Here is a 21,516-nt window from a genome sequence, read left to right as displayed (position 1 = left end):
TGAATATTAATAAAAGATTAGGGTCCCAATTTGTGTAGTACTTTTTTTGCTGGAACTTGGGACAGAGAAAACAACAGCATAGTATTAACTAGGACAGCTATCATCTGGTCAATAATTTAGCAGTCACAATAATAAACAGAGATCTCGGGTTTGAATCATAGACACCATATCTGTTAGGAGCGTTTTACTCCCTAATATGAACACTACCCAAAACACTTCATCAATCATCAAATACATGTGTGCAACACGACTATTTCACGAGATACCAGTAACTTCAAATAACTCTACCCATCAAAACCTAAAACGCAAATCGAGAAGAAGCCACTTTGAGAAAATAGTTTCTAAACATATTGCTTCTGTATAATATTGACATACATTGTAGCAATCTCAGTAAACTACTACTAGTAGTACAAATTTTCTAAATGAATAAAAAATGAAGAACAGTTACTCTATAGCAGCCATTAAGAAGAACCAAAAGATAAGAGTATCTAACAAAATTGGACAGAACCCTCTCTTCATCTCTACGCTCCGAATGGTGCAAGAGAGACTGCAATTCTTGATATTTTCTCCGCGATGTAGAAAGAAAGGAAGTGCTATGTAGGAGTATTAGGTATATGATATGTACAAGTTTTGTCGATACTCTTAATAGAAGTAGTTGTTGTCGTTGTCATTCACTGCGTCTTTACAAAGCATGGATCGAACATCTGCAATAGATCTAGGTGGTTCCAAGTCTTTCTCTTGAAGTACATTGCCTAGATACTTTTGCATTCCAGATGCAAATATGTCATCTAATATCTGCACGTTCGAAAACAGAACCATCAAGATATAAAGCATGAACCTTCCACCACTCCTATTTCAAGAGGAAAAAAGGAAATGTCTGATATCGTTGGAAAATTTTGTTGGGGTGTATCAAGAAAATGATGACAGTGAGAGAGTCAGGCTGGCACCACGGGGTTAGAATAGCGCAAGAGTCCAAACATGTTAAAATACAATAATTATCATATGATAGTTTTTGAACCTATGAAGAACCAGAAATCACAATCCCCTAGATTACACATCTCCCAGGTGGAAAAAGTGGTGTTTGGTTAGGTGTGTTTAGAATAATTCTGTCTTTAACCGTGCTTTATCCATGTATCAAACCGTGTAGTGCTAATACCATGATTTGAAGTTCGAATGATGTGGTGATTCTAGAACACAAAATAGACTTAACGAGCAGAAATGTAGCATCAACTCACCGATACTGCGACTCGTGATGCTTTGTACCAAGATCTATTGTCTTTTCTCTCTTCCAAAAACTTTAGCACATCCTGAAATTAAACAACAGTGGATCATTTGAAGAGTGTACAACATTAGGAAATATTTATTGGATAACAAATAAGCTATTCACTGACCTGCCCCATACGATCCCAGAAGCCTCGACAAATAATTATGAAAACTTGTGTCTCAAATACCATATGAAGTTGCTCAATTGCATTATCCAGCAGATCCTTCAGCGGCTGAATCCTAACTCGTAAATCAGATTCCTGTGTACCTTCCTTAGCATCTTGGATTATCTTCTTCAGTTTAGTGGGACTATGCAATCTTGTCTGTATACAGAAACAATTATCACAACTCTTGCAAACATCGATAAATTTACACAAGAAGTCAAATTTATACTGGTAGCAGAAAAATGTAATGCATTCTGATAGAATACCCACATTTTCTACCAGTTTATCCATGATTGCTTGCATATAACCTCTGAATTTAGTTCTCAACATCACTGTAATTTCACTGATACGCTCTCCTGGAGTGACATTTCCTCCATCCGGCAGGCAAGAACCCCATGACTTGAATTGCAGTTCAATTTGGGGCCGTAGAACGTCCAACATTCTCTTCATGGAATTTAAAAGAATTCCCAGCTGAAAAATAACTCTAGTTATTTTTTCGCAAGTCGAAAACAGAAAAAGCGGAATCATATATTTACAAGGCTATTGCAAAAAGACCAAGGAGCTCACCTCTTTGCAGACTGCAAACGGAGTTACGGTACCTTTGGTGATTTTCTGGACATACTTGAGACCTAATTTAATGGGCATTATGTTCTCCTTTAATGGAGATAAAACATCCGCATACTGCCTGTCCAAAGTTTCAATAACCGCCTTTTCTACATCTGCTATAGCCTTTTGAAAAGACGAGGAAAGTACAAGTGTCGTTAGTGAGTAACAAGAGACATTGGAGGTATGTAATCTTGCTTTCTGGAAATGAGATAACCATACTCTTTTCACATATTTCATTTAAGCCTGTCACTGATCTTAGAACCATATATAATACTTCTCAATTGTTCTAATGCTAAACACTCAACAGCAAAACAGAGAGGGAAAGACAAGATGAAGAACCTTTTCTCCCCTCCAAAAAGCTGTAGTGCTATTAATGTAAAATAAAACAAGTTTAGTGCTCAAAGGACTTGAAGATGAAGAATTTGAAGAGCAATGTTTGTACATACAGTTTCCAACGAGAAAAGATATTCAGGCCAGCGTCTTATGACAGCATCATATTCAGTTAATGTCTCCTTCAGTCGGTCATAGATATCATCAACAAAAGGAGTTGTTGAGTGCTGTGTATCTACACAGGGCCACTTTATCTGCAAATAATACCAAGTCAAGTACAGAATTCTAAGATAGAAGTTCAGAACAAAACACGTCTGAAGATATTGTTGACTAGACATAGCAATGTGAGGATTGACATACCTTGTCAGGTTTACACAATTCGAGCAAAGCAAGACGTTTCTCCTTGATCCAGAGGGTAATGTATGGATGGAACAACTCCTTTGCATCAACTCCACCTTTGACAGGACTGTGAAAAGATTTTCACCTCTGTCAAAATCATTACACGCAGGACATGCAGTATAAGCTGAAGTTCTGAACTAACGAATATGCATTACCTGATGTTCCAGTAACTAAAATCTTTCTGAAGATCAGCTGTTGCGACAATGAGTTCTGCTACAGGAGATGAGGGACCAGTTGGAGGACATGCAACAAGGAATGCACGCAATCTGCTACATAGCTCCGCGGAGTATATGGCTGATGAAAGATTTGGGAGGTCTAGGAAACTACAGAAGATTAATCCAGAAATAGCTGTGAGAATTGGCATTCCATATAGTAATTGTCTAATAACAGATCTACATGCTATCAGAATATCTTTCCCTGCCTTTCCTAAATGTCTTTCTTTATATCATATCATATTAGATCCAAGAGAAAGATGATTTCTCGTGTCCTGAATAGACAACATGGCAACATCCAGAGATTTTTTAATTCCGTAGAAAGGCTTGCACAAGAACAACAAAATACACGAAGACGGATATATGCAAACAAATGCTTCACACCTTTTATTACCTCATGCTGACCACAAAGCACAAAGAGCCTAAGTTCCTAAACAAGCTGCCCAGTTCCACAAATATATGCAAACAAATGGTTCACACCTTTTATTACCAAATTGCCATGCTTTGAATAAAAGACAGAGCTTACAACTTAGAGTAGACCAGTAAATAGACTGTGATTGAGAGGGGTTTCATTTAACTAGAGTGACATGGACAGTGACGATTCATAAAGTTGAATCCAACTAGCTTAATGGCTGAGGCTTGATGGTTATTTTTATTGTATGAGAAATTATCCAAAGTAGCAAGAAAAACAGGATAATAGATTGAGCAGTCAAAATCTGAAAACTAGAAAAAAGGCCAGCTAACTACAAAAGACCAATATGACCATCTAACCTTCTAGCTTTATAGCTGAATGACACAGGAAGTCACACTCTAGTGAGGGAGGGGGAAAGGTAGGGTACCTCGGAAGTATATTTTGATTATTGATCTTTATGTCTGTACGAACTTCATTTCTGATATTCGAACAAAGTGATACCATCTTCTGGTAAGCTGTGGAGCGAGCCATGGGATCCATCAATATATTGTCATTGTTGTTGGAGACAAATTCATCTGTTTCCGCCAAGTGTCTTCTGGATCTTTTCTTCGCAGCAGTCTACCCAAAAATAATGTGCAGAAGTGAGACAGCTTACAGAAGAAAAGGACTGTTTCACATCTTCCATTCCTTGAAAGAAAGAAGAAAGTACGAAGAAAGTCTCTAACCTGAAAATATCTGCATAGTTTCAACTGGGCCTCTGGAGAAAGAATATCATTAAGAAGACTATACAGCTTCAAAGCAGGAGACAGTGCAGGAGCAGCAACTCCAGTAGCAGGTTTGAACACATCTTCCATCCCTGATGGTAATGATTCGTCTAAAGACTTGTAGTTCTCAAAAACTAGAGCAACAATCAGCTCGATCTTTTCAGAAACTTCTCCTAGAATACGATTCTGGTTCATGATAAAAGAAGGCAAAGTATTGCAGTGAATACAAGCAGGTTTTGTAATCACGGACACTGAAAAGTAGTAAAATAACAGTTGATTCTGAACCACAAACTTGCATTTGCATGACATGTTAAAAATACTTCGTAAAAAAATGCATGTTAAAAAACTGAAAGAAAAGTGAATCTGGAAATGAAAATCAAAATATAGGACAAAAAGTGGAACAGATTAGAAGTGTTTAAAAACAAAAAATAAATTGTTACCATCCTCAAAAAGAAAAAGAAAAAACAAATAAAACCACTTATTCGATGTAGTTCCGTTTTCAACATTTCGCTTTTTCTTGTCCGCGAGGTGGGAAGAGAGGTATGGGCGTAGGGGGTTGGCGATGTGAAAGCATACGAGACAAGAGACCGTATGATAGAACCACAGAAACTTATGTTTGTAGAAGCCAAACCAACAAGTAACAACTGCAAATACCAAGTATTATAGTTTAATTTAAAAAGTCCCATCTTTTCTGACCACAAATATGATGGTTTTTTATTTTCGCAGGATATACTGTTATTGCTTTGAATAAGTATATGGAAGAAGTCACTTAAGCAAATCCAAAAGAAAAGCAAATCTCCCAGCAGAAAGTTCAAACCAAATCCTCTTACCTCTTGATGACTAAGGCTATTCTTAGGTTTAGAGACCACGGGTAGCAGCAATTCATATACCAAATTCAGACAGTCTGCTGTGGGCGTTGCAACATCCATGACATAAGTAAGATATCTGACACGCAATTTGAATTTTTTTTAGCAGAAATCCTCATTAGTTTCATTTATCAAATCTCTGAGTGATGCTAATTAATGAAAGATTTTCCAAAATAATCTACCTTCTTACCTTAGTTTTGTATATGCATCCGAGACTCCATAGTATGATGCAAATTTAGTTACTAACCATCTCCAAGGACCATGGAGCACCAAATTTCTCTGCTGAAACTGTTGAACTTTCATTGCTGCTTCCAAAACAGAATCATATGCAACGGTTTCTGCGACAGGACCACACTGACACAATAACAGGCAACAAATCAACTCCAGAAACCTAACTTCTGGTAATCCATCAGACCGTTAATAGTAAATATACAGAAAAATTGTTGAACAAATAAATATATTCCATGTTTTGCTTATGGCAGAATATATCAACAGATATTGCAATGTCATTGTTACGAAATTTTGTACCATAGCAAAAACCTGGAAAAACGTTTATCTAGTGACATCAATCGTCAGGGGATGATATAATAAAACAAAATGTTCATTTATTTTCCACTACTTACAGAGAGAACATAAAAGCAAAATTTCTATTAAAACGAACTCCAAACAACAAGAATTTGATATTCACCAAATTACATTTTATGATGACCACACAAACGGTTATATATGCATATGGTAATATAAAACTTTTTTTTGATAATGTATTATAAAAGTATTCAAATAAAGCAACTTAGCGATGGCATACAGCATGAATCTATAAATCCTTCAGAGAAAGCTATGATACTTGAGGTTTTGCAAGTTAAAATTTGTGTTTGTTAATTCAGAAAAGTAGGTGAAGGACCAATGTTTAGCTTCTGGAAGTCTACTTACAGCCATATAGCATGGAAGAAAATAAGGTTATTGCAGGATTTTTATACCTTAGTGTTGCTATTTTCATCAGGACTAGTTGAATAATTTATATATAGTTGTACTCTTCCAACAAGTTCATGCTCTGGCTCATGATATATGGACCACCAACGGAGTTTGTCCCCCTGCATTTTGCAATAAAAACTAAGTGTTCCACCGTATAAGTTAAACCTCAATAACAGAAATAATTACATATGAGAGCCAGAAAGTATACCGGATCATCAGCAATATCAGCAACCTGAGCTACTGCACGGCCGCAGTAGTTTCCCTTTGAGTCACGTACATCAACAATTAAGTCATCCCCCAGCCCCTCCGGTAAGCTGAGTTATATTATTGGTAATGTAAACCATCAATGTCAAGAATAGGGAAAAAATGCAATATCTAAAATTTGAGCAAACAAGTCCAACATACAATAGATGTGTTTCAGCGGATCCAGCTAGCATTTTCACTGTATCCTCTTCAGGTAAACTTTTCAATCTCAACGAACAAAAGTATGTCTCTGCATCAAGATGAAAATTAAACTTACAAAGCATTGTCTAGAAGGAGTAAAGCAACGTCCGGCTTTCTGGCAAGACACTTATCACTTCTTTTACAGAAACTTAGGCACAAAGTTTCAAATATCAAAACATTTTGAAGTCCTACAAAGCAAGAAATGAACTGAACTCAAGTACATTATTCCTCAAATCTCCTATTCTAAATCCTATGCAGAAGAAGTCGTCAAGTATTCACTAGATCCATGGTAATTGGAACAATAAGAAATGCTTTCCGCCTTAGCATTCACCGAGGACAATCGAATAGAAGAAGCGAACCAAAGGTACCAATTATTATTACTCCAAGAACTCAGCTAAGAATTGCATACCTGGAACTACTTCATACGACGCTGAACTGCTTCGTAAACTAGTTACACCAAGTTTCAAAATCCCAGAAACGTCTTTCACATAACGAGTACCGGCATGAAGGTATGCCAAGCTTTGATGTGATAAAGAACCATTTGGTGGAACCCTTGGAGCCACACGTACTTTTCGTATGGCTCCCCATTCAGAACTGATGGTCGATTTTACATTGGACAACTGAGCACGTATAGCCTCCAGTTTTACTTTTGGTGGTTTCAGAGTGGAAAAGCTGCATCCTGTGGGTGGGTCCAATGCCATTTTCACTTTTCGCACTACAAGATAGTCATATACTTCAGTTTAACAACCGATTTGTCTATGGGAGAAGTCATCAAAACTATAAATGAAACCACTAACCTTGTACTTTCAGCTTGCCAAGAGTTTTCTTTGGCTTCATCGAGGCTCCCTCACTGACGAGTTCCAAGGACCTTTTCCTCAAGAGTTCTTCCTCCGATTGTAACAACACTTGCCTGGCGCTGAAATCATGGTAATATAAGCTCCATATTACAGATAAATAATGTGCAGGATGAATTGACATGCTATTACAATATGCGAAAACATTACAAAGCAAAATGGTGCTCCTAAGGAAGTGACGGAAATCAAACAGAGTACAACATATAGACTCAGAATGCAGCACCAGAGACCAAGTCATCATTAAATAAAGTCCAATTCAAAACTTCTATCACAAGGAGACAACTTATTGGTATCCAGATAAGTCTCAGCTTCTGAACTTCCTAAAGCGATCCGTTTGTGAAAACCAGTGTTTGCAATCCAACAGACAAATTCTGCAATTTCTGCAGCGTATTAATGTATTCTGTAAAAGACAGGACTTGTTGGGACTCCAAACAGGATATAGCTTCTTCCATATTTTTTCACTGGGTAGAACATATAGAACATGGAAACAGAAATAGAGTGTAAGTATTGGAACAGAACGCACCCAAAAGCATCTCGTAACATGGCACATTCATTTTCCAAGAAAGCTGGAGCCTCATGGCAACCCTTCGCCCATGAGTGAAGACATAGTCGAATACATGCCTCATAAGCAACGAAACCTTGCCAACTACCTCGTCCACTGTATCCAACTCAAATTAAACAAGAAGATAATAAATAATTGAATAATTTTAACAGAAACTTTAGAACAATTTAGACCACTCTGAGTGAAATACCTAGCATGATATGTTGGAAAGAGGGCAGATGAAGAATTAGAAGGTACACCACCAGCCCTGAGAATGATAACAAGGGTGTCACTTTTTTGCCTTCAAATTCTTCGAGGATTATTCAGAAAAAGAAATATATCATGATGTATACCTTCCAGATGGACCAGATTGTCCATCTTTTGTAGAACCTGCGGTTGCAGTTTTATATGTTTTAGCTTCATCCATTGCTACAGAACAACCTGATATTTCTGGGAAGGGGATATCATCTGCCACAAAAGTTTTACGCTGCACAGCAACTTGATCGCATTCCTGTAATGAACCACCTAATGGGGGTGCACTGGGAATATCACTTTTGGACAACTTCAGAATCTGCTTCAACGCATAACAGAATCAGTAGACAGAATAAGAGTAAAATATTGTCATATTCGCATATATAAGATTAATACAAGAAGAAGAACAGAGTGCTTAATCCTCCTTATAACAGTCACACAGACACAGTTATGGAGGCACAGATGATCAGAGCTTATACCACAAACAACAAACCAATAAGAATCTCAATCACTTAACTATCAACACAAACTACTTAGATTCAAGAAAAATCTCCAGAAGTTATTGTTCATTAATAAGTGACACCTCTTAGATGCTAACTAGCTGCTGCATCTATACCCACCAGTTTTTTTCATCTAGACCCTCTGGTTTCAAACAATTACTGATATTCCTGATTCACTTCAAGTACCTCATTCAGTATTGACCATGGTTTTTAAGGCTTGAACTTCTAGCAAATGATTTTAAAAGCTTAAGCTTCAGTCCACCTTCTTGGCAACTTATGTCAAATAGAAACACAAGATATTTGGTCTCCTAAGTAGTGGCAATAAAAATAGCCTACTCATCAAAAGAAATAAGTTCAGGAATAAAAGGGATTCCTCTGAAACATTAGCATAACGACCTTGCTAGATTTTATCTCCACTTTCCTGGTTACTTTAGAGTCTCACTAATAGACATGCAATGGGTATACTAATAAACTACAAGTATTGTATTTCATGAGAAGCAGAAGCAGAAACATAAGCAGGCCTAACATAATTTTGCCCCAAAATAGGAAATTCATAAATCTCAAGTCTTATTCATCAGTTTGAGCATTAAAGTGATCTCTAGAAGATTTCACATTACTTCAGTTCTTTATATCACTCAACAAGTATGAAACTATCCTAAGATTTCACTCACTAGTCCTACATTGTTTACCCAACAAGCAAAAGTAGAACAGCAAACCTGTCTAGAAGACTTCACATTCGACTCCCAGGATGAGGCACTCTTGTTACCAATCGAAGATGGCAACAAAGTTGTAGTTTTAGAACTTGCAACAGAATTTGATGAACTTTTAACTTCATTACCAGGATACACACTCTCAGAATGGTTCCACATTTTCTGGTGAAGTTCATCATTGGTGGTATTACCAATATGTTCATTGAAAGAATGCTTTCTCTTTGAAGTACCAACATTCGGAAACTTATCATCTTGAGGTGAAGTTTCAACAGAGTGATATCCATCATAAACCTCATCATCCGAATCAAAACCAATATCCATATCCGACCCCCACCCATTATCATATCCACCACTACCACTCACAGGTATAGTTCTTGAACCAGGGATAACACCAGATGGCAAATGCCCAGCTTGAAAGTTAGAACCACATATTACTCCAAAGCCCAATCCATTGTTTTTACGGCCAAGAACAGGATCAGATTGCATTCTCTGAGTATACATTGTAAGTAATCTCTTCTTCACACTATCTCCTACCTAATTCAAATCAAGGGGTTGTCCAACTTATCACAAATACTCAAACACAACAAGCACAAAACAACTAAAAAGACAATCTTTTTCCTAATGTCACAAACAATAGCCAACAACAACAACGAACCCGGTGAAATCCCCTAAGCAAGGTTTAAAGAGGATCGAGTGTACACAAATCTTACCCTACCGCGTCAAGGTAGAGAGGTTGTTTCCGAAAGATCCTCAACTCAAGCGCAACAAATCAAACAAGTAATAATGATAGTGAAGAAAACACAGCAACTAACACAATCTTAACATATGACATTAATCATCCAGAGCTAAAGGATTTCAGTCAATCTAATTAGGGCTTTTACACTAACATATCTAATACACATAAACAATGGGGGGGGGGGGGGAACTAAATGGGGTTTGCAGAAATAATCAATAGAAGTATCCAGAACTTACAAAGAGCAAGAAAGCCCAGTTCTTTAATGAGAAAGATGAGCAAATCACAGTTCTAAAGATTGCTTTTTTTTGCCCCTCAGCAACTCAATCAAGAAAAGCAAAACCCAATTTCCCCAATTTGACAATCTTTGCTTAAGAAACCAAAGATTCAGTGTACACACAAAGTTCACTTCCCATAAATAACACAAGTAGTGAAATTAAGCAAAGCAAAAAAAATAATATTAAAAAAAGCCAAAGAAAAGGACAGAAAAAAATGACTAAAATAAGGAAAAGATTGCAACTTTTTTCTTTATATGCATGTTATGTATATTATACATAGTCATAGACAGATTGTAATGCACTTGTTGTTGTTATTGTAGGGTAAAAGTGACAGCAAGTTTAGAAGATGAAGAAAAATAAAAACCTTTCTCACTCTAGCTGTATAAAGCATTTAATTGTGTCTTTTTTTTCCGACTCCCGTTAAAGTTTGATTAATCTAAACAGCTCTCTCAGTCAATTAAAAATAAATTTCTATACGCGACTCAAAATTGAAACTTCTTGACTAAGCTTAAAAAAAAAGTTTCATCTATTATGTCACGTATTTTAATGAATAACGTAATTTGCCATTAATCTAGTGCTCGATAAATCGTAGTTTAATCATGCATTTGAATTTTCCTGAATTTCTGTTAAGTTTATCTTTTTGTCCTCTTTTTTTCTTTTTCTGTTAAACTTGAAATGTAGTTATAAATTATTTTAATATGTTTTTAAAAAAAAAAAAAAATAACGGAGACGTGAGAAAAGTAACGTGAGTATGACGTGGCAATGGCTTATAATAACGGCCGGTCGTTTAGTGGCGCGTTTTTTGCCGCGGGTGGAGCTGTTTTGGTTAAACACAAGAAATTTACTTAATTAAAGCTTAGGTTATATATGGTACGAGGAAAAATATTATTTTTTTTAATAAAAATAAGTGGTCATTTTTATTTATTTTTAGTATTTCATAAGTAAAAAAGACGATATTATCTTAATAATATTAATATGTCACGAAGTTTCATATGAGGTAAAATGTTTCTCAATAAATATAATTATGTTTCGATCTGAAATTTAAAGTTGTTAAATGATGAAAAAGTACGTATCATAACTTTTCGGTAAAAGTGATTTTATGTGAATTTTGTGAATATAAGTTTTCAATTTTATTTTCTTGTCTTTTTTATTTTTTATCTAATTTTTATATTGTGATCTCGATTAATCGAAATTTATGTAGTATAAGGCCAATTTATAGAGAAAAAATGCTTCCCAATATGGTATTTATATATACAAAACCTTTAATTTAACGAAAAGAAATCTTATCTATCTCACCACGAGTCCACGACCGATTTCTATTTTCTTTTCTTTAAGTAGACAAATAGGTGAGAGAATGTATGAATGGGACATAACATTAGAGTATTCGGTGCTTTACCTTATTGACTAAGAAAAAGATTTCAAAAAGGGAATAATAATTATTATATATTATATGATTTGGAAAGATTTAAAAATTTAGATTCCCTTTTGAATATTAATTTTGTTTTCTTTTTGGACTTATACTTTACTTGCATCTTATGATAAATGTCTTGAAAAAAGTTCAAAGTACTGGTCAAATGAACATTAAGTGCAAAGAATTGAGATTAATAAATGTTTTTACCTTAGTATTAATGAAGTTATTTATAATACGCTTTTAGTTGGAAATTTAATGAATCAGTTGAGAGATTATTAAATTCTAAGAGGAAGTTTCAGATGTAACATTGTTCGTGTTAGGATAGGTTGTTCACATTACATCTACGAAACAGTGATAAAGTTATTTTCATTGTGATTCATAGATCGTGAGTTCAAGAAAATATATGTGTATATACACAAATTTCTATTATTATTCACATTGGCATGAATAGATAGATCTCATCTACTGTAAGACACGGCTCCTTCTTGCACAAAACTAAGAAGAAACAAAAGTTCTCACCAAGTAAATTAATCATCTCTAGAACCTAAAGTCTTCTGCTTAAGATCTTCAATTTTAGCAGCAAACTCATCTCTATTCTTCTGCAGATACAATGTAAGTTCAAAGCGTTAGAACGATACATGATGAATGCACAAGTCGATAATGAGCTGAGCTAAACATCTCGATGAGTTCACTGAAGTTAGAACTACAAAGTTCTGATTCATTTTTTGGGAATGGTTGCTTGGGCAGCAACTTGAACAATAGTAAAAGTAGTGCAGCAATTACCTTGAATAGTAGATAACGGGCGGTGAACCAGAGAGCATAGCCAAGACCCACCAATTCCATCAACTTAGGAACCTGAAAAATTATACAATACAGAACTACTGTTAGCAACGAGGAAAACGTATTTTAAAGAATAACAAAAAGGACGATCTTGATAGAGAGGGAAGTACGAACCAAAGGAACAGAATCGATGGCTCCAACAATTGAGGTTGTCAACCAAAGAGCAGTGAGAGCAACAGCACCAAATAGGATAATTGAAGAGGGATCTTTAGGATCATACTGGAAAGTAGGAAATCTTTGTGTCAACAATAGGAAGGAAACCTCACATGTAGACAAGGCGACAAGTTATAATCAACAGTATGAAAAAGCGAAATGGTAGTAATGATGATTAGCTTTCTTCAAATTTTCCATAGCTTGCGAATATCTTTAGTCTAAGCTACGAGAAAATCTCATATACATGAAGCATTTGGATGTCGATAAGTTCAGGTATACAACGAAAGCTAAAATTCACCAGATAGCGTCCCTTCCAAGTCCTAAAATGTAAGAAGCACTAAGAAGGCCACACAAACAAATTTGAGAAAACGAGAAAATATTTCACCTATCCTCAAAAACTAGAACCTACAAATGCACCAAATACGTTGCATGATTTAAAAATAAGAGCACATTGCATAATTCAACGAGCCACAACCATATCATATATCACAGTGGAAGGGGGGATTATGAGAAGAGGAATGACAGACAGTATGAAACTTAAAGAATAGCAAGGAAGGTGACGTTGCTCAGGTAACCGCTCAGAATCGACATGACTGTCGATGCATCTTCAAGCCTTACGACTTTCAAAAGCTGAATTTTCATCACAGCAACCAGATTTAATAATAAAAATTACATTTAATGAGGAATAATTCAGTGGGAAAATAAGGGGGGGGGGGGGGGGAATAAAAATAAATTTCTAATGATGACCCTCGCAGAAAAATGGTCGTAAGTGTTAATGGGTAAACTAGTGAAGCAAGAACCTCAACCAGAATTTCAACAGCAAAATCATTTGGATCCATCAGAAACCATGTGTATTTTGTTGAAACATATCTTGCAATTGGACATCATTCACAAGCTTTGCAAAATGAAAAATAGAAGAAGAAATTGATTAAGATATGACTGCTCAGGTAACCGCTCAGGATCAACATTACTGTTGACGGTTTCACCAAGTATAGAAACTTTCGACATAATCCAAGTTTCATCACAGCAGTCCCCGCTTGTGGTAATACAAAAGCAACACTAACCAAGAAGAGAACCAAATTATGTGTTTTTATTGAATAGGTTAGAAAGAAGGGGGATAAGAATTATTGAGCATAAGGAACTTAGGTGGTTTGAGGTTAGATTATAGAGAAGAAAGTCAATGACTCAATTCAAAATTAGTAGGGTCTTTTATATAGATCCTCTATATCTTTCAATATTCAAAGATTCATCAAAGACGGACTTATTTATTGAAACATGGGTTTCAATTGAACATGTATTTCAGAAGCATTTCAAATGAAAACTAAAAAAGGAAGGATAAAATATGACTGCTCAGGTAACCGCTCAGGGTCAACATTACTGTTGACGGTTTCATCAAGGTGTCAAACTTTCAACAAGTTCTGAGTATCATCACAGCAGACGACTTTTTCAACATCTTAAAAAAAACAACAAACAAAAGAGAAAAACTAAGTTCGTTTTTCTAATACATTTAAGAGATTAAGAGGATAAAATTCACAAAACACTGATCGTGCTGAATGAACTTAGATGGCTTTAAAATCAAGCAGGTGAGAATTGAGATAAAATCAATCGACACCTCATTCCAGAAGGTTGTGCCAATTATTTGTACCTTATGTCTCCTTTCTGACTATTCAATATTTAAAGCATCACCAAAATTTAGACTACTATTGGTTGAAAGGTGCAGTGCAGTTAAACATCCATTTCACAAGTATTTCAAAATATGACAACTAGAAGAAGCATGAAGATATGACTGCTCAGGTAACCGCTCAGTGTCAACATTACTGTTGACAGTTTCATCAAGGTGTCAAACTTTCAACAAGTTCTGGGTATCATCACAGCAGAAGACTTTTTCTACATCTTAAAAACACCAACAATGGGATTTCACTGGGTATGATGTTGTAAAAACACCAATAACAAAAGAGAAAAATTATGTGTGTTTTTCTAGTATATGCAAGAGATTAAGGAATAAGAATTTCCAAAGTACTGATTGTGCTGGAATGAAATTAGATGGATTTGATATCAAGTAGTTGAGAAGAAAATTAATCAACGAATCAACAACACCTCATTCCAGACAGCTGTGTCAGTTATTTGTATCCTATGTCTCCTTTCCAGCTATTTCAATATTTGAAAAATCACCAAATTATTTGTTGAAAGGTTCATTGCAGTTAAACATTAATTTCACAAGCCTTTCAAAATATGAAAACTAGAAGAAGCATGAAGAGACTGCTCAGGTAACCGCTCAGGGTCAACATTACTGTTGACGGTTTCATCAAGGTGTCAAACTTTCAACAAATTCTGAGTCTCATCACAGCAGTCAGACTTTTGACAATAAAAAAGAACCACCAGCAATAAAGAGAGACAAATCAAGTACTTTTCTAGCATATGTAAGAAAAGGTGACATCGACTTGCTTTGGATGGAGGCAAAGTAGTCAATATTGTATATAAGAGATCTTCACAAACTGCTGAGCCTATACTTTTATAATATGAACTTAATCCCTGTATTTGTGACCTAGCTGTCTTGACAATGACTCTATGTGTAATTCAAGGAATTAAAAAATGTCTTAACTAACCTCCTTAATACTTTGATTTGTTGGAAACAATGTCCCAATAATGTATACCTGTGTTTATTTTTTCTCTGAATGGATTTTTTTTTTCGGGAAACACTTCTCCATATGAATCACTTTCCCTCTCCAGATATTGCAATCTTAGTCTCCTTGTTCCTATTCTTTGGGTGTTATGATATGGTGTTTGCTGTACAGACAGGCCATTAAATGTATACTACTTGGTACACCAGAATGGCTAGTCAAACAGCCAATATTCACAGCAAATTGTTAGTTCAGCAAGTCTTACTGAGACGACAAACTACAAGAAGATGGAACATACCTTAATATTTAGCGTGTCAAAGAACTTGGACAATTGCGATTCGAACTCCAAAGCAGAATCTTCTATTGGTGCTTCAGCTTGAACAGCAGAATCTTCTATTGGTGCTTCAACTTGAACAGCAGAATCTTCTTTGGGAGGTTCATATGTCAAGGACACATAAGCATCTGTCTCTTTGTCTTTACTAGAATAGTCAATTGGTGCTTCATTCTGAATAGTTGCATCGTCTTTCTCTTCAACTGTAGGAGGTTCATATGTCAAAGATGCATAAGAATCTGTTTCTTTGTCTTCTCTAGTATCTTCGATTGGTGCTTCATCCTGAATAACTCCATCATCTTTCTCTTCAACTTTAGGAGATTCATATATCAAAGCTGCATAAGCATCCGTCTCTTTATCATTCCCAGAATCTTCTATCGGTGCTTCAGCCTGAACAGCTCCATCATCTTTCTCTTCAACTTTAGGAGGTTCATATATGAAATCTGCAGAAGAATCCGTCTCTTTGTCTTTACTAGAATCTTCTATTGGTGCTCCATTTTGAATAGCTCCATCATCTTTTTCTTCAACTTTAGGAGGTTCATATATCAAAGATGCATAAGCATCTGTCTCTTTGTCTTTGCTAGAATCTTCAATTGGTGCTTCATTCTGAACAGCTCCATCATCTTTCTCTTCAACTTTAGGAGGTTCGTATATCAAAGACGCATAAGCATCTGTCTCTTTGTCTTTACTAGAGTCTTCAATTGGTGCTCCATTCTGAACAGCTCCATCATCTTTCTCTTCGACTTTAGGAGGCTCGGATATCAAAGATGCATAAGCATCCGTGTCTTTGTCAGTCATAGAATCTTCTACTGGTGCTCCATTCTTAACCGCTCCGTCGTCTTTCTCTTCAACTGTAGTAGGTACATATAACTCGTAAGCCTCTTCCTCTGATTTTGATCTAACAGCTCCGTCGTCTTTCTCTTCAACTGTAGCTGGTACATATAACTCATAAGCCTCTTCCTCTGATTTTGATCTAACAGCTCCATCATCTTTCTCTTCAACCGTAGGAGGAGGTACATATAACTCATAAGCCTCTGTCTCTGCTTTTGATCTAACAGATTCATCGTCTTTCTCCTCAACTGTAGGAGGTACATATAACTCATAAGCCTCTGTCTCTGCTTTTGTTCTAACAGCTGAGCCTTTACGGTAAAATGATCCTGAAGTATATAAACAGAAAACCATAAGACGGCAAAGAATCACTCTTCCACCACCACTATCCAATCAAAGTCTCGAACAACTCAACAAAACCAATGCCAAAAACTAAACTTTCTTTCCTCAAGTCACTATTGAAGCTCTCAGACAAATTACCAAAACTTAGCAGCCTCTACATAACGACTAAGCAACTCTTAACAAAAAGCCATATTTTTATACATTTTTCCACAGTTAATCTAAATATTGAATCTTGTCATTAACCCAGAAAACAAAAACCCTACTTCGAAAACATTTATGAGCACATTAAACATAGTACTTACCAAAAAAAAATCTCGAAAATAGTAACTATGTAGCCGGGTATTTTTCTTTGCATTTTATAGTTCAGTGTTATAAGGTATAACTATGTTAAAGTAAATTAGAGCTTACAAAACTATTTTAGAAATGAAAAAAAAATCATATACAAGCATATATAAACTATGTAACAGTAAATTAAACAGTCATTAGAACACCAAAAAGCAAAAAATTATTTAACATCAACACAACTTAATAAAAACAAAAAACGAACAAGGCACTCCTAGAAATTAAGGAAATGAGTACAAAAATCCAAGAAAAAGATTTTACTACATTTTCTAGCTGATATACATAAAATATACATAGAATATACACAATCATACGTAAATTATACATCTGTTCGACTATTTTTTGTTTAATAAATCAAATGGGTAGACGGCTATTTAGATAAATTCTTCAAATAAAAAACAAAATGCTGAACACATAGAAGAAAAAAGAAGAGATCTTTACACACAAAAGCTACAAAAATCACACAAATTCGAAATACCAACCTGAATTGAATCGAGATTTTGAGGGTTTTTTGAGTAGTAAAGAGGGTCTCCATTGGAGTTGAGCTCGATTACTAATCCTATAATTTGGAAGATTCGAGAAGGTTTGAGGTACACAAAGCTCCATTGTTTTTTTTCCAGCTACTAAAGCTATTTAAACCCTGAAAAAAACCAGAGGGGTAATGGAGGTTTATATAGATGAAGAAGAAGAGGAGGAGAAAACGCTAGGGTTTTAGCTTTTAGGTGTGGTGGTGGTGTTACTGGGCTCAACAAAATCTTGGAATGTGAAGCAGATGGAGAAAAATGAGTGAAATACAAAAAAAACAAACTATTAATATCTATCTTTATTGGTAGTATTATATTGAAAAGTTGAGTTTGGTTGGGCCTTTGAAACTTAGGACCACCATCAATCTCATTCTTGGGCTCTTTTTTGTTTTATTCGAGACTCGAGAGTCTATCGAAAATAATCGTTATGATTATATTGAATATAGGGGAAATTGTATATAATAGCAAATTAATAACCTAAATTAAATGGAATAGCTAGGGTTTGATTTAATTGTGCTCCATAGCAAACATTAGCTAAAATTTGCCAGCGTCTCTCTCCCAAAAATCTCGATCGCCACTCTCCATTCTCGCTCGCCTCTCTTGCTTTATACACAGAAGTGTATAATTCTGTTTCTGTTTTGTATAAAGCGAGAGAAAATTGTATATACACATGCAAAAATGTATATCTTCGTGTTATACACTTAATTATACAATTTACAAATATTTTACTTCAAATATTGCAGAGAAAAAGGCCAAAGAATTATACAATTGCAGTGAAATACAATTTTCTCTAGCTTTATACAGCAGAAGTGTATATATTGTGTTTCTGTTTTTGTATAAAGCGAGAAAAAAGATATATTTTCTTGCTATACACTTATAATGATGCAATATACATACATTTTAATTCGATTCAACTGTATGCAAAACAAATTATACAATTGCAGCGAAATAGGCCAGCAAATTATACAATTTAGGCCAGCGAAGTATACAATTTAGGCCAGCGAATTATACAATTGTATATGTATAGTAAATTATACAGTTTTATGTTTGCTATGGAGCGCAATTATGCAAAGTTTGTTATAGCATACAAATATGAATTTTTTGTTTGGTATATGTGAAAGTTGCCCTTAAATATATTGTTTTCGTGAGATCATATTAAATATGTTATTTGATGTTTGTTTCTTTGTCAAGAAATACTAGAGACTCAATGTTTTCTCGTATGAATTTTTCATGTTTTTTTTTTGTTATTGTGAATATCATTTTGTTTCGATGTAATACGTGTTTATTGGACTTCATACGTATTAACGAGTAGGTATTTTTTTAAAGTTTTTGTGCAGTAACAATAGTTACTATAAGTTTATGAAAGAACTTATTTTTTAAATCCTTATGATGCAATTGGATTTTATGAGGTAGTCTGTTTTGTTTTATGTTATTAATCAACATTCATTTATTGTTGTTTTTATATATTTATCACTTTATAAGATATATAATGTTTCATTAATTTTGATAAATTCTGTTTTATATACTTTTTTTGAAGTTTTGAATGGTTAAAGTTTATATTTTTTTGTCTAAAGTTAAATCGAAGTAACTGCACGTGTAAAAAAATACACAAATAAGTTAAATAGCAATGTCAAAAATGAATATTTATACATTTGATCATATTATATAAAGATTCTGAAATTCATTAGATTTAATAGATCGCTCAAGTCATCATTGACATAATGAGGATCCCGAATTGCATGTAGAAACTTATATGATTTTTGTTAAGGGATAAAAGCACTTTGTGAAATTTGTAAACTAAATTTGTTTTTGGATAGATGTGTTGAATAAAAGGTCGAGTAGTGAACTATTACTTTTTCTTTTTTCAAGATAACTTCTAACATCTTATATATCCAATAAAATAAGACCATATATATTTGGTACGATAGAATGTTAAACATATATTTTTTATAACGATCACATTTAACTGTTTACGCAAATTGTTTATCATAAAATTCGAACGTCATGATAAATTTAGCTTATAACCTTTATAAAAAATATGGCATAAAGGAAAGACTCGATATCAAAACTTTATTAATGAAGGTAACAAGGTAATCTAACGAAGAATAAAAAACAAAAAATATTTTATGATCTTAAATATTAGTAGAGTTTTTAATGCACATATAAATATAATATCAAACAAAAAATATATCTATTAAATTAACATGGATTCATTATTTACACTTGGGATATTTTTTCACCATTTATCATTATTTGTCTCAAATTTGAGATTCAAAAAGCCACTGTCCACGTGCCTACTCACGTGACTGCTTAAACATGTATTAACTCAGCTTTGTCTCTTTGTCATCAAATCTACTCACAACATAATTGGCTATAATTAACACTTTATTTTTTCTAATCAAGTTTATGTTCCGCAAATTTAAATTTAATCGAATCACAATGCCAATAACAATAATAACATATTTAGTAAAGTCTCACAAATGAGAGATATGAGAGGATAAAATGTATAGACCTTAACACTATAATCTCACGAAATTAGAGAGGTTGTTAACTTATTTTCGAAAAATCGACTCAAGTTCAATAAATTTCAGTGCAAAAAGAAAAATAGACAATGTAGAGATATAAACAATAACAAGAAAAAATGTAAAGTCAAACCATAATGAATATTTCGTAAAATTAATCGAGAGACATCGTATATAAAATATTTTAAACATCATGCATCTGTAAACTCCGAACTAAAATGGAAATGCATGTCTAATGCTACAACAACACAAACCTGACAATAGTGAAAAACAGGCAAAACATCATAAATTCCAACAAGGAAACAACAAATGATGAATTTGAAACAACTCATTAGTCATGTGATATGATTCTACTAGTTTTCATAATTTTAATAATTATTAGGTGTTTTTAATAATTTAATTTTGGCTTATTGACAAGTAAGGATCAAAGATGTCGAATTCGAATTCTTACGTACGAAATTGTTTTTAATAGAAAATATTATATATTTTAAAACGTAATTTTTCTGATTCGAATCCTCTATTGATCGAACCATAAAACAAGTACTATCTAATATCATGAATTATAAGATATTGATTTTGATTCAAAAGGTTTTTAGAGTTAGGAATACGCTTTTCATTGAGAGTAAATGATAAATTTCACATATTTTTTTTAGTGTTTGATGATGACATAAAAAATAAAAGTTATACATATTTATTTAAGTATAAAATTCTTTTTTTAATGGTTAAATTTAAGTATAAATTTCGAAATTACCTAATTGTAGTCGACATATTTAATGAAGTACAGGCTTAATAGCTAGTTATTTTCCCAATGAATTATTTGATGGTTCATGTTGTTTTTTTAAATAACTTTCAGTAATAATATCAATAATTATAAACCAAAATTTTAAAAGTAGTTCAGCAAATAAATTTACTACAAGAGCTAATGCGAAAGAGAAAACTATTTACATATTACAAACATGATAGTTAGAATATCAGCTATAAATGTAGTCGAATTCAATAATTTTAATTTTAAATTCTATTTTTTATCTTAATAATTCATTAGTGCCTCTCCCCTCTCCTCCGATTGCTTAAAAACAAGTGTTCGATACGATCAATGCCCCCAAGAAAAAACAATGAGAAGTTAGGTAGAGTCAATAACATTGCTAAATATGTTTGTCGTCTGTCAGTTATTCAACTAGACGGATTCATATCACGCGATACATAATGTTTTATTCTCGACAATGATTAAAATCTCTTTCTCAAAGTCAAGCTACTTCAAAAGATTAACATTTTAGCTGCTAACGTTATTTTACTTTTTTTATT

General features: G+C 34.1%; 2 protein-coding genes and 5 non-coding genes across 11 annotated transcripts; all 7 read right to left on the bottom strand.

Moving 5' to 3' along the window:
- Positions 1-325: 325 nt before the first annotated feature.
- On the bottom strand, positions 326-10,750 carry LOC101268535 (uncharacterized). 4 transcript variants are annotated; one of them, XM_026028070.2, is made up of 22 exons: positions 10,665-10,750; positions 9,296-9,823; positions 8,181-8,398; positions 8,039-8,095; positions 7,810-7,944; positions 7,230-7,348; positions 6,842-7,147; positions 6,394-6,481; positions 6,197-6,302; positions 5,994-6,107; positions 5,207-5,370; positions 4,981-5,095; positions 4,112-4,336; positions 3,814-4,004; positions 2,918-3,085; positions 2,724-2,829; positions 2,480-2,617; positions 1,995-2,156; positions 1,698-1,898; positions 1,392-1,586; positions 1,236-1,307; positions 326-795 (listed from the first exon to the last, which is right to left on the bottom strand). In XM_026028070.2, the coding sequence occupies exons 1-22, from the start codon at positions 10,689-10,691 to the stop codon at positions 643-645; spliced, it is 3,588 nt and encodes a 1,195-aa protein (XP_025883855.1). In that variant the 5' UTR covers positions 10,692-10,750; the 3' UTR covers positions 326-642. The 4 variants fall into 4 exon arrangements, with proteins under 4 accessions (XP_025883855.1, XP_069147605.1, XP_069147606.1 ...); XM_069291504.1 differs by lacking the exon at positions 10,665-10,750 and adding an exon at positions 10,262-10,663; XM_069291505.1 differs by lacking the exons at positions 9,296-9,823; positions 10,665-10,750 and adding an exon at positions 10,262-10,663.
- Positions 10,751-12,053: 1,303 nt separating this feature from the next.
- On the bottom strand, positions 12,054-17,978 carry LOC101268824 (uncharacterized). 2 transcript variants are annotated; one of them, XM_004250090.4, is made up of 5 exons: positions 17,651-17,978; positions 15,624-16,813; positions 12,666-12,770; positions 12,495-12,566; positions 12,054-12,310 (listed from the first exon to the last, which is right to left on the bottom strand). In XM_004250090.4, the coding sequence occupies exons 1-5, from the start codon at positions 17,772-17,774 to the stop codon at positions 12,239-12,241; spliced, it is 1,563 nt and encodes a 520-aa protein (XP_004250138.1). In that variant the 5' UTR covers positions 17,775-17,978; the 3' UTR covers positions 12,054-12,238. The 2 variants fall into 2 exon arrangements, with proteins under 2 accessions (XP_004250138.1, XP_025883866.1); XM_026028081.2 differs by lacking the exons at positions 12,054-12,310; positions 12,495-12,566; positions 12,666-12,770 and adding an exon at positions 15,322-15,539 and having other exon boundaries at positions 17,651-17,977.
- LOC112940415 (small nucleolar RNA snoR128) lies at positions 13,267-13,354 on the bottom strand. Its single transcript, XR_003244487.1, has one exon. It is a non-coding gene; the product is annotated as a small nucleolar RNA snoR128 (small nucleolar RNA).
- On the bottom strand, positions 13,644-13,734 carry LOC112940411 (small nucleolar RNA snoR128). Its single transcript, XR_003244483.1, has one exon. It is a non-coding gene; the product is annotated as a small nucleolar RNA snoR128 (small nucleolar RNA).
- LOC112940413 (small nucleolar RNA snoR128) lies at positions 14,051-14,141 on the bottom strand. The gene has a single exon (XR_003244485.1). It is a non-coding gene; the product is annotated as a small nucleolar RNA snoR128 (small nucleolar RNA).
- LOC112940414 (small nucleolar RNA snoR128) lies at positions 14,491-14,581 on the bottom strand. The gene has a single exon (XR_003244486.1). It is a non-coding gene; the product is annotated as a small nucleolar RNA snoR128 (small nucleolar RNA).
- LOC112940412 (small nucleolar RNA snoR128) lies at positions 14,964-15,054 on the bottom strand. Its single transcript, XR_003244484.1, has one exon. It is a non-coding gene; the product is annotated as a small nucleolar RNA snoR128 (small nucleolar RNA).
- Positions 17,979-21,516: the final 3,538 nt, after the last annotated feature.

Source organism: Solanum lycopersicum, chromosome 11 (assembly GCF_036512215.1).
Source record: "Solanum lycopersicum chromosome 11, SLM_r2.1".
Taxonomy (NCBI): domain Eukaryota; kingdom Viridiplantae; phylum Streptophyta; class Magnoliopsida; order Solanales; family Solanaceae; genus Solanum; species Solanum lycopersicum.
Note: the sequence above shows the minus strand (reverse complement) of the source record. Positions and strands in the feature narration are given on the sequence as shown.

Bases quoted from the DNA above. Each gene is read 5' to 3' on its own strand.
- LOC101268535 (XM_026028070.2), bottom strand. From the start codon at position 10,691: ATGCTTTATACAGCTAGAGTGAGAAAG. The intron at 7,945-8,038 runs GTATTTCACTCA...AGTTGGATACAG, and splicing joins TTTCCAACATATCATGCTAG to TGGACGAGGTAGTTGGCAAG. The intron at 2,157-2,479 runs GTATGTACAAAC...TCTTTTCAAAAG, and splicing joins ATCTTTTCTCGTTGGAAACT to GCTATAGCAGATGTAGAAAA.
- LOC101268824 (XM_004250090.4), bottom strand. From the start codon at position 17,774: ATGGAGCTTTGTGTACCTCAAACCTTCTCGAATCTTCCAAATTATAGG. The intron at 16,814-17,650 runs GTTGGTATTTCG...TATATACTTCAG, and splicing joins AAAATCTCGATTCAATTCAG to GATCATTTTACCGTAAAGGC. The intron at 12,567-12,665 runs GTTCGTACTTCC...ATAATTTTTCAG, and splicing joins CCATCGATTCTGTTCCTTTG to GTTCCTAAGTTGATGGAATT.